This window comes from Polyodon spathula, chromosome 9 (genome assembly GCF_017654505.1).
Source record: "Polyodon spathula isolate WHYD16114869_AA chromosome 9, ASM1765450v1, whole genome shotgun sequence".
Lineage (NCBI taxonomy): Eukaryota > Metazoa > Chordata > Actinopteri > Acipenseriformes > Polyodontidae > Polyodon > Polyodon spathula.
Window position 1 is genome coordinate 35,122,933 of NC_054542.1, and position 16,380 is coordinate 35,139,312.

Consider the following 16,380-nt stretch of genomic DNA (forward strand, 5'->3'; position numbering starts at 1 on the left):
ACTTACTTGATCATATAGTTACGGCTGCCCGAATCTACCAGCACCTAGTAAGGTCTGGAAAGTCCCCGCCCCCACATGGCATCTGCCTGGACTCCAAAGGTAAAACTGTCATGCCCCGAACAGTCATGGCTGCTTGTTTCAATTCTCTACAAAAGATTTGATATTCGCGTTTTGTAGCCTACCTGTTTCAATAATAATAATAATAATAATAATAATAATAATAATAATAATAATAATAATAATACCTGTAAACCGTTTAGATAGATAAGAGTTTATAATCGAATTCGGTTGCACTTCGTCTTGGCTAAAGAATGCGCATATTTTGGGCACGTTTCCAGAGTATATACTACGACTACTACTACTACTACTACTACTACTACTAATAATAATAATAATAATAATAATAATAATAATAATAATAATCCATCCAATGCAGTCAAGAAAAAAAAATCTAAATTAATACGTTTTTCACTTGTCATAGTAATCTTCCATGAAGTGAACGTCTTATAAGCTCCGTCTATTTAAATTTCTTTCAAAAAATAATTAAATTAAACTAATCAGGTGTGAAATTGTTTCTATCTATCTATTTATTTATTTATTTTGCTTTTTCTCAAGGTGATAAATTAGCCTCAAGGTGGTGCTAGTACACTGGTAGATTTACCGTATATATAAATGTAACACAAGCCAATATGTGGGAACGGCCCAAGTCGATTTCTACACTGCTGTAGTGCCTTGAAAGAATTCCCGAACATATTATTTAGCCTTTTGCGTTAAAAAAATAAAATTTAAATACAATTTATGGCAATGTTAATACTACACAGAGACTTAAATCATTCAGAACTATACTGTAACTACTTGAATGTAACAGGTTTATGTTTTTAGTTATTTAAAAACATTTCCTCGGTGCTTGATTGATTTTGCCGTGTATTATTATTATTATTATTATTATTAACGACTGTTACTTTATGCAGCACCACACTCTTTTAACGTTAACTTTGTTACACAAATTCCAGTTTTTTCTTCTCTACTTCTATCGCACGTCTCCTCGTCTCGCTGGGCTCACACGCGGTGAACTTGGGGGCTGTGTTGACAGACGCTTGCAGTATTTTCTGATGTTCAGATCTATGTTGTCGCCTAAACTGGGCAAGTGACGATACTGCAGCAATAACCTTTAGAAAAGTATAACATTTAATATCGCCGTGTTGTATGATAACAATGCAAACCTTTCGTACCACATAAAAAAAACCGGACCGGCAAAAAAAAAAAAAAAAAAAAAAAAAAAAAAGCAAATTAAGAGATTTACTTTAATAACTAGATTACGCTAGCCAAGAGGTTTTGGAGCTAAAAACTGCTAAGTCTAGAGGTGGCGGGCCTGAGCCGCGGCTAGCGACGTCACAAATTAAGCACTGAACCTATTTGCCGATATTCTTTGAGGAGAGATGATTTAAACGGATATTAATAATGTTTTATTATTACTGGCTTCCTGTCCTGTTGATCATAGAGCGGGCTTGTTTATTCTGTGCTGCCGTTCCACTACCCATTAGCACTAAAATTATAAGGCAAGTCTATAAGTCAAGCTGAATTCCAAGTTTTACCTTAAAATTTAGACTGTGTTTTGAAGCTATGATTGGGCACCAAAATACACATAAAAGTGTGTTAATTTGCAGTCCTACATAATAATAATAATAATAATAATAATAATAATAATAATAATAATTGTTGCCAGAATTATATCTCAGAGGCCTATGAAAGCTAGACAGTTGTTCAAATGTTCATAATTATTCTAGCGTTGACTAACAGGTCTAAATTTAGAATACAAAGACGAGAGAATATCTCTCATTATGCTTAATTCTGGGGGTGATTCCAAGCCATTGGTGCCCTTGTGGCAAAATAAGTCTTGTCTTATTTTTGGAACTGAGAATTTAATCCCAGAGCATACATATTTAGATGTTCCTTAAATAACATGTTAAAAATGTACTTGGGAAGTCTTCAATGCAAAACCAAATGAATGTATGGAGATTTTAAAAATCAAAAACATGCTGCAATGACATGCATTTATTATGTGACTGTGTAAAAAGGCCAAGAAATGATGGTCTGTAATTATTTGGAATGTCTCATAGTACATACAAGAAAAAAAACGTGTTGAAATGAAAGCATAACAACCCAGCTGGTTTTCCCTCCTTAGCTCCAGTTAGCACAAAGACTAAAGCAGCACTCCCAGTGGGCCCCCAGCCAAGGTCAGCAATGCAGCCCCATTAGGATTTTGAATTTGGGAGCTCTGGATTACATAATGTGTCCCACACTCCACATGACAGTTTATTAAATGGAGTCCATTTTCATTAGCCTTTTAAAAATGTGTCAGTCTTGCTTCTTTGTAATGTTGACAGATTTTTTTTAAAAAATTTGTTTTAAATACTGGAGTAAACATTTTGAAAATATGTCCCATTTCTTTTTTCTGTAAGCTTCTCAAATTCATACTGACTGGTGTGTTGACAGTGTCTTGCAATATTGAGATTAGAATGTGCAGAATGTGTAATATTATCTTTTTTTTTTTTTTTTTTTTTTACTGTGCCCACAAAGGGTGTTATTTTTTAAACTAGGTAAGAGGGTTTGGACTCATTTTCATCCATTTCAAAAGCATACATCTGCTTTGCTTTTGCATTTCAATTTAATGGTATGTTCTGCTTTCTGTAAGACGTTTAAATAAAATATAGCACCAAATATGGTATTCTTTTTTAGCTCCACGTTTTACTCAACATGCTTTGAAAATCACCCCTGTAAATCTAAAAAAAAAAAAAAAAAAAAAAAGCAAATCAGTTGTAAAGAGCAGTTTTGCAGGTAATCCAGATTAACTGGTCACATTGCATTTACAGTACAGTGGGGTCTGCATGAACTGAATGCAGCAGCTGTTCAGGGCAGGACTTATGCACAAGGAGGTCAGGCAGTTAGGGATTTGGGATTCCAAGCCCTGTGCTACCAGTATGGTTTCACATCACAGTAAGGCACTAATCGTGCTCCTGACAGACAAGCTATTTCCAGAGCCACTTTGTACTCCTTCTTAATCTTTTTTTTCAGACCTTTGTTAATCCATTAAAACCTTTTTAACTGAGTACCCAAAAAGTACTGTGTGTAAGCAAAAAAGTGAATGTGAAAGGATACAGGGTAATGAAGCCGTTCCAGTATATTTGTACTGTTATTATTTAGCTGAAAGTACATAGTGCTTTACTAATTAAAATACAACAGAAAAAATAAATTCCTGCTTTAAACAGATTAATATCCCATATTATATTTGACCATAGTAAATGTGTACTGTAATTATGCTTCCCAGGTCTAAAGTACATACATTATATACTCTGTCTTATTATTTTTTTTATTGGACGATTTATTCACTGATAATTTTACTAAACAGTGCTAAGCACTTACCATATTATACTACAATACACTTTTATAATGGCTCCTTCAAAACATTTTGGAGACAAACAACATTTTGTTTCTCTGCTGGTAATGCCCGATATACAAAAAGGAAATGCAAAACTGTTCTACTGGAATAAACAACTTAAGTACTTTATCTGTAAAGAACACTTTGAGGTATTTATTTGCAGTGTCTTTTTATATATAAATACTATTATAAGAACTGCTTTTGTGCGTGTGTGTGTGTGGGGGGGGGAGGTTATATGGCATGACTAATGTGTCACAGTCAGTGAAGGACCGCATGGTTTAAAACCTGCCTATATTAGTAGTAACAATCCTATGCTGTATATACCCTAGACTCTTGCGGTTTGGAGGTCAGTGGTTCAACTTAGTCAGCACACAAGTACATTTTAAACAAGTGTCTGTAGAGATGCCTTATACTCCGTGGTGCATTAGTATATAAGGAAGGGCCTTTATTTTCACATTTTTACTGAAGGTTTTACACAAACTAGATGTTTTTCCCCCCCTTATTTTTACCTGGAAACCTGACCCACTCAAGCATGTAGGAATGTTGATCTTGCAGGAACCCAAGAGCTTATCTCATATCTCAAGAAATGACATCACTGAATGCTCATCTGTAGAGTGTAGTTCACACTTCATGAATCTGATATGGCTGTCAGATGCATTGGTGGTCCAATGACTTTAGTTGAGAGATAATATTAGTTCCCACTTTTAGTGATAAGTTGAAAAACTACTTGATTGTGATACCCCCAAGCTTGTGACATTTATATACCAGTGATGTACCACAATTTCTTTGTTATTTTAAACACAAACAGCTTTGAGCCTACATAAGGAATGCATAGTAAGGCATAATAGCTGTGCCACCTTATGCACAGCTGTACACAGTCTCTCCTGAATCTAGATATCTAATGTCCAGTTGTCTTTTATTTCACTGCTGTAAGTACAGAAGACTTGATGCACACATATATTCCAAACTAAGTATGATGCTCAATGGCAACTGTATTCCCATTTCCCTCCCATAACTCATTTTAATTAATTAATCAACTAATTTCCTTTTTATCTTTTCTTACAACTGGTTCTTTGGTTTAGCTGATAGAGAGGCTTGGTGAATCCCTCATGGTGTCATATCTGTCCTCTTTTCATTGCTGGGTTTATTTTTAGCCTGAAACAACTGCTTCCTAAAAATGGTTTTGAATTGGCTGGGGAGAGGGCACAGCTATGTAAGGTATCCAGGGTTCAGCCTTGCAGATTTCTACAGCCTGTCTTTTTTTGTCTTTCTCTTTGTCTTGGGCAGAGAACTACAGCGGCAGACTGGCTTTCTCTGTTATGAAGAGCTTCCAGTAAAACTTAAACTGAGGAGATACAGCTATAGGGACATACCACAGCTCCTGTCTGTGTCTTACAGCCCTTTAATTGAATTGAATTGAATTGAATTGTATTTTATTATTTCTCTCTATTGCAAACATGAGGATCATCTGCTTCTTGCTGCCGTGTCTTTATCTAATCTCATTTTGTATTGCGGAAGAAGGGCTTGAATTTCCCACTTACGATGGAAAGGACAGAGTGATAGACATTGATGCAAAAAATTACAAGAAGGCCCTGAAGAAGTATGATATGTTGTGTCTCCTCTACCATGAACCCATTCCTTCCAGCAAGGAGTTGCAGAAGCAGTTTCAAATGACTGAGCTGGTGTTGGAGGTAAGGGCGTAAATTGGAAAAACAGATTAGCCGAAACATGCAAAGGGGCCTTTTTTAGAACTGAATCCACCAAAAAGTTCAAGGCAGCACACTGTGGGTTGTTTTCAAGGTCAGGCATTGCATGGACTGCAACAGCGCTGTACTCCTTAATTGCTGACCTGCTTGTACTCATTTATGACAGTTGTTATCTTACAAAAGTGTCACCTTTGAAAATGCTGTATTGTAAGCTTCTATGACCACGATGTGGGACCTGCTAGAAGTATAATTAGAAACTGAAATACATTAGAAATACATTTAAAGGTTGCATATAAAGTACAGTATTCTAACTGACCAGCTTTGCTGTTTGACGTGTTTCCAGTATTTATAGCAAATTCATACAAATTGGGAATAAAGCAGGTATAGGGAACTTGTCAGTTTTGGGTTCAGAATGAAGGTAAGACAAAAATGCATATTCAGTTGACAAAAAAATATGGTTTGGTTTACTGAGTATTAGTATTAGTATTAACTACACTCAAACAGTACTTCACTAGTTTTCTGCGCATGTTTAAACATCAATTTTGCTGCATTTGACTGTGTATGCTTCTACCTACGAGTACAGATTGTCATTGCAGTCTTTTGAAACCAATTAAAAACCTTAAATGGGATACTTGAAAAGAGCTATGTTTTGAGCTCAGTGAGCTATAGAGAGCTCAAGAGCCACCCACTGCTCAGCATTGCTGCACTGGATAATAACATAAGAAGAGACCTTGCTTGTCCAGAATCTATGGCTAGGTAATGCAAATGATTTGCAGAGTATGACTTGGGTCTGCTACTTATCTTATTATAATTTAGGAGCAAGAGAACGTCATCACAACATGAACACTACAAATTAAAGCGAGATACAGTAGTTATACATCTTTGAATAGGATAGAAATAGGTATTAATTTCATTTCAAACCTTTATGCCTACATAGTCAGGAAAGCTGATCACTTTATTATTAGATTTGGAAACTGACTTATGGCCTTCTGTGAAGGCCCAAATTCCACACGTGGTCTTTCTGTCATCATATCACAGGACGAGCATGCATTGCACTTTCATTCAGTGTGTTCCCAGAACAGCTATTGTAGGACAGGATCGACAACAAGTTATTCAAAAATAATCTTTTGCTCCATTTCAAAATAGCAGTCCTCCACATATCTCTGTGCCCCTTGACAATGGGACATACATCAACAAATTAGCATCTTTAAAAGTTGTGTCTACTCATAGCGATCTTGCAGATTCAACTTTACACAGTGCCCGACTACATTACTGTTTATACTGTATTATTATACTAGAAGTCATCTGAAAAAATCTGAAGAGGTACAGTATAGTACCGTGGCTGCCACCAAGACACTCATTTGCTCCTGTAGACACAATGACATACAACTACTAACACCTGACCATAATAACTAAAAAGATTTAAACTTCACAGTATAACTTCAATTTATATATAACTCCAGTTCAAATGTTTACATAAATTCTGCATTGATTTTTTTTTTTTTTATAGCAGGTTTAAAACATCAGGTCATCAGGAGATATACAGTACAATATGTCAAATTAATATATGTTTATTATGCTATAAATTGTTTAAAAATTACAAATATTTAATAAAATTGTATGAATAATTATTAAAAAAAACTTTTACTGTATTAAAGTAACACAGAAAGGCACACAACGCCTATTTACAGGAGTGCACAAAATTCTTGTGACCAGCAATGTTATTAAAACCATCTTTGGGAACTTCAATACACAATAATACTTGTTAGGACTAAATGGAGACACTTGACTGCATTGAGGCACTTCTCTGAAACTCTTTTTGGTTTTCTTCAGCTCGCTGCTCAGGTTCTGGAAGATAAACACATTGGGTTTGGAATGGTAGATTCAAAGAAAGATGTCAAAGTGGCCAAAAAACTTGGTAAGGCAAAACAAAACAAAAATGTTTATAATTATTAAACATTCAGTTCGTTCAATGTTCATTTTCAGATGTTTGTGGCTGTAGCATATTGATGGTGTCATCTATAAGTATACTAACTACATAACTCAATAAAAATTAATTGCTTCAAAACACACTCACTAGTTCAATAGGACTGGGTGTATGGTAGTGTTAATGTCATTAGTGTTAATCTATTCCCAATGGGACTAAAGCTACAATTGTGATGTATGCAAGAAGGCTCATTGTAAAACAAGTGCCTCGCCCAGTTAGGATGGAAAACAATGACACTTTCAAGAGCAGTCATTTATGAGCCTCCCTCTCCTAACTTTTGTAGTGAGTGATTTCTATTTTTGCAGTAAATTAACATAATACTTTGAGACAGTCATTTTTGTGGTGGTTGCAATGTTTATAGTTTGGTTTTGATCATTTTACGAAATAAAATTTTGTGGTCTCCATTATTGTTGCAAGTTGTAATCAGGTGTATAGGAGACTAGTGTAAGCAAATAAAGTAATCTTTGTTGAAGATCTTATGGTGGTAAGTATTTTATTTCCTAAAAAATTATTTTGTATTTACTTTGGACAGCATTGGAAAAATAAGTAGTTGTTTCTATACACTGCAGTAGATTATCTGGAGTTATGAGAACAAGCTTCACTTACAGACATGTCTGCTGTTTGAATGTACCCCAGAGAACAGGTGTAATTTTCATATAGAATCGAATAGGATTAAATGAAATAGTTAGGAACAATTATTTTAATTATGATGTAGGCATGGCAATTGTAAAACCAGCTATCTGTAGGTTCCCATGTGACAAAGCTGTGTCGCCACTGACCAGTAGTGGTACAGATCCAGTTGGACACAATTACATGGACTTTAAACTAAGCAAAGCAATAAATATTTATGCATGGAACAGTTGGTCTGTTATTCAGTCAGTGGCATTTCATGTTTCTTATTTTTCTAGATCTGAACGAGGAAGGCAGTGTTTATGTGTTCAAAGCTGAACGTGTCATTGAGTTTGATGGAGAACTCGCTGCAGATGTCCTGGTTGAATTTCTGTTAGATGTAAGTACAAAAGTACAAAAGACAAATAAGGAACTTTTTTCTCCATAACTTAAGGGGTCATGGAATAGCTCACCTGGTAAAAGCACTGCCATGAGGTGTGCAGGGTGAGTCATACAACCAGAATCCTGGTTGTGCGAGGCAGCCTCATTGGCCTTGCTGCTCCCAGGGTTGGGGGGGTGGGATCCAGCTTAGACTGAGCTTGGGGGCAGAAATTTTCTGGGCTGATCTTTGTCCTCTAGAGGACAATATTTGAGTAATAGCAATAACCACAAAACAAAAAAAAGACAAGGGGCAGAAAAATACTTTGGAAATTGATTTTGAAGCTACAGTACTTACTCACAAAGCTGGCGTCATTTTTGGAAATGAAAATTATAAGATCTTGTTCACTGCTCCTTTACTCCAGAGCCATGTACTGTACTATAGATATAGTTTTTTGATATACTTAATTCATAAGGGAGCTTCATCTTTAAAATAAACTGAATAGGTAATACATCTAATAGCCAAAAGTTAGAATAGTAGTACTATTGTTTTTTAATTAATGAAATGATGTGTTTTGCTTGAAAACAAGCTGATGGAAGAACCAGTGGAGTTCATCAGCAACCCCTCAGAACTCCGAGCCTTTGACAACATCGACCAGGAGATAAAACTCATTGGCTATTTCAAAAACGAAGATTCAGAACGTGAGTCTCAACATTGAATCCATGCTACTTTGGGGCTGCCATTTTATTTGTGTCCCTTTTTAACTGTTTACTGTGTAATCTGTAACTTCATCTGCATAGACAACCTTGCTCAATCAGTCAGGTTTTGGTTAAAATTCAAATCCATAAAGTCCTAACTATAGTTGGGGAATAGCTTTTAACCCTTTGAAAACAAGTTACAACCATGTACTTTGGGGGTAAAAACTCACACTAGGAAAAGACATTGATTAGAAAGCTCAATAAAAACCACTGGGGAGTTTATCAAAGTTAAAATTTACAAATGTACAAAATCTCCCAGAAACTAAAAGTGAAAGTAAATGCATCATTTCAAGAAATACTGCCTGTTCTCATCTCCAAGTGGATAGAAAACATTACAGTATATTAAATACACATTTTTAAGCATAAGGTGGCACAGGCACATGCTGGGTTCCAGTACGAACAGAGCAGAATTCACTGGAAATGCACACATGCAGTACCATTAGAAAAAATCTCCCAGAGTACTAATAATCATTTCATTTTGTATTGTTGTCTGTACAATTGAGACTCACCTGGTTTCAGCCAATATTTACAAATGTCATTTCAGGCCATGGTCCCTTCCAGACAGTCATTATTCCCCATGTCTCACTAGTTATCGTCATAACCTGGCCCATTTATAGCTGTGCATGACTTCAGCAAACTGAAATAAATTTTAAATAGCTTCTTCTCCTGCTCAAATAAATCACAGACACGTCATTCTGCCCTTTACATAGGGCATGGTGAAGTCATTTTTCTTTTAATAATTGCACTTTCTGTAGAGTTTGTGGAAGACAAGATCAACAAGTCAGCATGGATTCTATCTATCAAAATGTATAATTGATAAAGGTTGACAGGACATATCATGCATTGAGAAGATTCAAGAGTTGATTTTTCTGTAATGTTGTGGTTCTCTTTCTGCCTATGCATTATCAGACAACTGCAGGGAAAGGTCAAGTAGATGTTGTGGTGATTGCATGTACAGCACTGTATGTGCTAAATGCATTTCAAAAACACATTCAGGGCCTTATTCTGAAGCAAGTGAAGATCAGAGTGGAATAATTTGAATGGCATAAAGCTGGAAACTGCTCAATGTAACTTGCTAGTTTTATACTGTTACTGTTTAATTTCTCTCGGATTATATTTGCCTTTACATTTGCTTCAAGATAGCAGAGTAAGCCTTTCAGATCAATGTAGCTTTTATCCACTGATAGTGTTATCATTCTATCATGTGGGGGTGAGGTTAACATGGTAAACAGAAATCATTTACAATGTTAAATTCCATTGCCGGAGGAAATTACTCCACCAGACCATTCATGTCAGTCAAACAAGATAAGCATAGCCTTGTGAGCTGGTGAAATAACTGAGAATTGCATCTAGCAGACCAGTGGTACACAAATTTAATCCTGACATCTTATAATTTTAGATTTCCATGCTTTTGAAGAGGCAGCTGAGCACTTCCAGCCTTACATTAAATTCTTTGCAACATTCGACAAAGGAGTAAGTATCCATTTTGTTAGACTGCAAAGTGGTTTAAATGATAGGATTAAGCACTAATTCGGCCAATGAATAATGACTTCATCATCCGTCCATCTTTCAGTCTGGAATGTATTTGGTTTTCTGATCTTTCTCCATCTCCCCAGCCACCAGCTATAATGTGACTTCCCTCTTTTGTGAAGATTAGTGGGTAGTGCTTTGCACAGTTCTCTTTAATTATCAACAGCCAGAGAGTGTTAAGCACTTAAATGCTAGAGGTTGAGTCCAGAGGATTCCACCTACTCAGACATTTAGGATTTCAAATTATGTTTTTACATTAACCCTGCTATGAAACTTGATGAGATTTTGGGATCAATAAGCTACTAACAACCAAACGAGCAAGATGGGCCGAATGGCCTCCTCTCGTTTGTAAACTTTCTTATGTTCTTATGTTCTTAAATGCTTATCTTTTTGAACACCCATTGGGTCATTCTTGACACTAAATATTTATTTGGCTTTAAAATTGGAGAAAGGGAAAGGTGAAACTGGGTGTTAAAGCTAATGGGCATAATTCCAGTAAAATTATGTGACTTTTAACTTATAAGCCTCTGCCTGCTGTTTACCTCAAGAATTGTACTCCATTTAAAAAGCTTGATAGATTATGATTGAACGATGCATTACTCTAAATGAGATTATATATTTCCCTACTAGATTGATCCTTTACAGAAAATAATTAAGAATGAAAAATGAATAATGAATGAATAGATTATGGCATCACAAAAAAAAGTAACATTTTGGTTAGTGCACAACATCATGTGATCTTTGTATTGGCATACATAGAAAAACAGAGGCAAAACACAGATTTGGATTAGAGTACTCTTCATCTTGATAAATGAACAGATATGCAGTTTGATACACATACATTTCCTTTAACAACAGCATTTTTCAGCAAATATTTTGTTCTTTTTGTTCAAATGAAGAACAAGGTTTATAGAATAGTAGGAAAACTAATAAAACTGCCTGATTTCTTCTTCTTCTTCTTCTTCTTCTTCTTCTTCTTCTTCTTCTTCTTCTTCTTCGTATTATCACATATATAGTAAATCTTGTTCTTTACACTGTAGGTTGCAAAGAAACTTACTTTGAAATTGAATGAGGTGGACTTTTATGAAGCTTTCATGGAAGACCCAGTTACCATTCCTGGAAAGACACACACTGAAGAGGAAATTGTGGAGTATGTGAATGAACACAAAAGGTAAATCACACCCAAATGAATCTAGTGAAGACCGCCATGTAGAAATCTTGACTGGCCATTTGTTGTAGCTTATCTTCTAAGAACATCACAAACTTTGAGTACACAAATCCAGTGTCAAACAACAATGTATTTTAAGTCCATCCCAAATTCAAATTTCTGCCACATCAAGATTTTTATCCAAACAAATGACATACTGATTAAACCTCTATCTTGCACGGCAGTGGGGGCTTAATGGAAGAGAAAGCATAGACTTATTGTGGAAACTCAAACAACAAAAATCATTGTATGAACTTGGCTTATATTGTGCGTTGCTTTACACTGAATTAAACGGCTGTGGGGCCTCGCCTCAGATCGACTTAGATCTCTGAGAAGGGTCAAGGAAGCAGCCATTTTATTTTTCCACCACTTTAGAACAACCTTCAGGACTGTATCACAATGTTATGCAGCACAGCACACTGCTGAAGTTATCCCTTGCAGTTAATGTACTTGTATCAAACACTGGACCGTAACATAATCCTCACAGCGGTTTTTATTTAAAGTAAAATGCATTCTTCTGAATCCAAAGGTTAGTGACTCTAAGAAAGTCACTAGTGTGCACCTGCCTGACCTTGTCATTGGAAGTTTGAGCACAGCTTGCCTTCAGAGCAAAGTGTAAGAAGACCTTGTTCACAAAGCTTCAACTCATTACTTAATATTTTGATGAATGATTATTTTTAAAAGTTTTTTTTTTTTTTTTAAATTAATAACTGTTGTAGACTGTTGCCTTCCTTACCAACATTATAGTAATAGGCAACTCTATGTTCGAATGACAGTTGATCTTTTGGTTTACATTTATATTCAGGTCTTTTAGACTTTTAAACAGGGAAGGACAACAACACAAGCAGACATAAACAAATACATATATAACAATAATAATACAGTTATTACAAAAACATTAAAACATAAGTGATCATTTGTACAAAGTTTAGTCATAGTCAGCAAGCTGTGGAATTCAAACTTTGATAGGGTTTTTTTTTTTTTTTTATACACTGAAAGATAATACAGTAAACTGCTTTACAATTGACACCATGATCCATGGGAGCCAATAAGTAAAGGGCACCAATATATGTACATATTTTATGAATATCCCTGGCCTTTACATTAAACTCAAAGCAGTATTGATAAAAGAACTATCATTGTAGCAGACGATATTAAGTGGGTACCATTTTATTGATTGTGTACAGTGGTAGTTTTTATTCATGCCTTTCAAAGTATAAATGGTTTATTTCTGCTTTGCTACTTTTTCAGAGCTACTCTTAGAAAGTTACGTGCACAAGACATGTTTGAGACCTGGGTAAGAAGAACTCTGATTTTGATATTCCCAGTATTTGCAGAGTTAGCGTGCATTAACTCAATAATAGTTTCCAGCTGCATTCTATACATTGAAATACCAGCCTAACCAAGATCAGGCTCATGATATAGACTGTGCCACACACATGTATTAAGCCTATATATTTTTTTGTTTTTGTCAAGATAATTTATTGATATTCCTGGACTAAAGTAACAGGAAAAAAACTAAACAAAAAAACACTTTTATATATTCTAAAGCCAGTTCACCAGTTTATCAATGTAGAAATGGCATAATTTTGTGAAAATGTTAATGAGAAACATATCAGAAGGATGAGTTAAGGATACAGGAGTGATAATAGATATGTTTGAGAAATAGGGGTCAATGTGTTGTGCACTATATTTGCAGCTACTGCACAGCATAGCCATTCCACTGCACTGTATGCCACATGTATCCATTCAGAGATTTAATGAAAAACATCTACTCCAAGGTCTAGTAGTTAACATACTAATAGTAACAGTAATGTTGTGCCGAATAAGCATTTGTTGGCTTGTCTTACCATATGCCTTTTTGTCCATATGATGTACTGCATCTTTTAGTTTATTGCCGAGTTTCCATATACATGTGCTTTTTTTGATAGTATTAGATTATATTGAATTACATTTAAATATCATCATTTTTGTTAAATACGGATGCATTTTTTCTTCAATGGTTACTGTGCAGGAGGACGATTTGGATGGATCCCACATTGTTGCCTTTGCTGAAGAGGAAGACCCTGGTGAGTCTTTTGGAAACCATAATGAGTTGTGTGCGGTAATTTGGGATTCCTACCACCCACTAGCTTTAATGTTTAATTAAATATAGATGTGGTACATCACATTCTTGTTAAGGATTATAGTAGAATATGAAATACATGTTCCCAGTTGATTCCTTTGTTGCCTGAAATGTGACATCCTGAGCACAAACGTTAATGTGTCTGTAATTAGTGAGCTGTAGAAATGATTATATTATGAAATAACATGTATTCCATTCTCTGTTTTAGATGGTTTTGAGTTCCTGGAGATTCTGAAAGAAGTGGCCAGAGACAACACCAACAACCCTGACCTCAGTATTTTGTGGATTGACCCAGATGACTTTCCATTGGTGAGCAGATGTGCAGTCCATTTGTCATAAGATTTATAAAAAATGTTCTCTATATTAAACCATTTCCTGTTCTAATTTCAGTTGATCGCTTACTGGGAGAAAACCTTCAAAATTGACCTCTATAAACCCCAAATTGGAGTGGTAAATGTTACTGATGTAAGTTTCACAACTCATGTGCCTCTTGATAATGTTTGCTGGTTCAGGAACGTGAAACCAAACTGCATGATTCGGGGACTACTTGAAATGATTCAAATGATTTATAAATTCTTTGGAAATTGGTTCCCAAACCTAAACAGGGTTTTTATATTTACTATCTGAGGCTAGATTAAGATTTTTTTGGAATACTGCTGAATGTTATCTAACATTATATATATATATATATATATATATATATATATATATATATATATATATATTCATTTTTAAATGTATTGCATGCATCCACAGTCCAGTAGAAGTACTAGAAATTAACTTTGGATTTGAAACTTCTGTTTATGTATTCTGCAAGGATTTCTTCTTGTATCCAGTGAATACTGTAAGCAGTTCATCCATAACATTAAGTGCTAAGATTTACAGTGGATACAATACACAACAAACATTTTTGACTGGTCTCTGCCAAGGTTGTTTGTGTTATGTCCTTTTGATCCACAATGCTAATTATTGTTCAATTCTACCTGCAGGCTGATAGCGTGTGGATGGACATCACAGATGATGAAGACCTACCCACAGCTCAGGAGCTGGAGGACTGGATTGAGGATGTGTTGTCTGGGAAAGTGAACACTGAGGATGATGATGATGATGAAGATGATGACGACGACGACGATGATGATGATGACAATGATGACGACGACGATGATGATGATGATGATGATGACGATGACGATGACGATGACGATGACGATGACGATGATGATGAGGAGGACGACAACGATGACGACGATGATGATGATGATTAATTTATTAACTGTGTATCAATGACAGAATCTTTCATCACAGGCATTATACAAATACTTAGACTTACAGTCTGTACTGGATTCTGCTACTCAAAAAAGGATTCCTCTGCCAGTGGCAGCAAGTTCAGGAAAAATTCCACCTTGAACAATTTTATAGATAAAACAATTTTGTACATTTTGTACTTTCACTATTTTATCCTAAATAAGAAAAGAATTACCAGTTAAACAATGGTTTCAAAATCAGAAATGTAATTATGTGAATAACACGTGAAAAAAACAAAACATTATTTTATATTTTACTAATGTAAAATGTTACAGGTAAAGATAAAAGGTCAGGCATGTTTGAAAATTAAACTTTTTAACTTACAGATTTTTTTTTTGCTGAAAACCTACCATTTGCTTGTATGAGGTCATTACGAATAGTTTGAGAATCTAGCCCATAGTGGTTAAAACCTAAAATATACAAAACCAAATCCCTTTAACTACTTTACTTTACTATTGCCAACATATGTTGGTTTAAAAAAGCAAAATCTCTCTTTGGACCAGAGATAGCTATGAAACTTTAGAAAAAATGTATTTAGGGATAAATGTCTTGAGTTGGTCATGTCTATGACAGTTCAATAATGTAATAATAATGTAATAATTAATTCTGTCAAGGCTATAGTGTATTCTGTGTTTTGAACTCTGAGAAAGGAGTGGTATGCTACACAGAATAACACTGGTAAACTAACAACGAGAAGCTCAACTGTTTTTACAAGATACTGTAATATCGACTTCTACTTGTTTACGCCCATCGCAAAAGGCAACTATAGAGTAAGCGGTAAAAACGTTCTGTATATGACACATTAGAGTTAAAATACTTTAGGGTTAAAATACATATCACATCTGTATGTCACCCTTATTTAAATAAGTTTTTTTTTTTTTTTTTTTAAAGTAAAATAAGGTTTGATTCATGTTTAAGGTAGTCATGAGCATCAAACTACATTTTATTCATTAGAAAAATCTTTAAATACCTCTTGAGAATAGGGCCTAACATGTTAAAGTCGCAGTCTCCAATATTGTGCCAAAAACATTTATGCCATTTTCTGACCAGAGATGCTTTTTCAGTACGTCTAGTAAAACAATGTATTTTCAAAGGCAGGTCAAACATGGCTTCACTATTGTTCTGTTGACATTTATAACCAAATAAATGATGTGAATGAAGCTTCCTACCTTGCACCCTTCTCACAGGTGTTCCTTATGATCCATCAATGTACATGTTTTGGAGATTAGACTCCTGTGAAAAGCTGTTATCTTTCTTTCTTGTTGAAGCATGTTAGGGGAAATTGGCCATCTATTATCAGGAATGTACCTTAATAATAAAAACAATTATAAACTA

General features: G+C 35.1%; 1 protein-coding gene across 1 annotated transcript; it reads left to right on the forward strand.

Annotated features, from left to right (window-relative positions):
• The first annotated feature begins 4,680 nt into the window (after positions 1–4,680).
• LOC121320723 (calsequestrin-2-like) lies at positions 4,681–16,380 on the forward strand. Its single transcript, XM_041259303.1, has 11 exons — positions 4,681–5,130; positions 6,979–7,063; positions 8,041–8,141; positions 8,710–8,821; positions 10,278–10,351; positions 11,449–11,579; positions 12,867–12,912; positions 13,630–13,684; positions 13,949–14,049; positions 14,131–14,205; positions 14,730–16,380. The coding sequence occupies exons 1-11, from the start codon at positions 4,897–4,899 to the stop codon at positions 15,003–15,005; spliced, it is 1,290 nt and encodes a 429-aa protein (XP_041115237.1). The 5' UTR covers positions 4,681–4,896; the 3' UTR covers positions 15,006–16,380.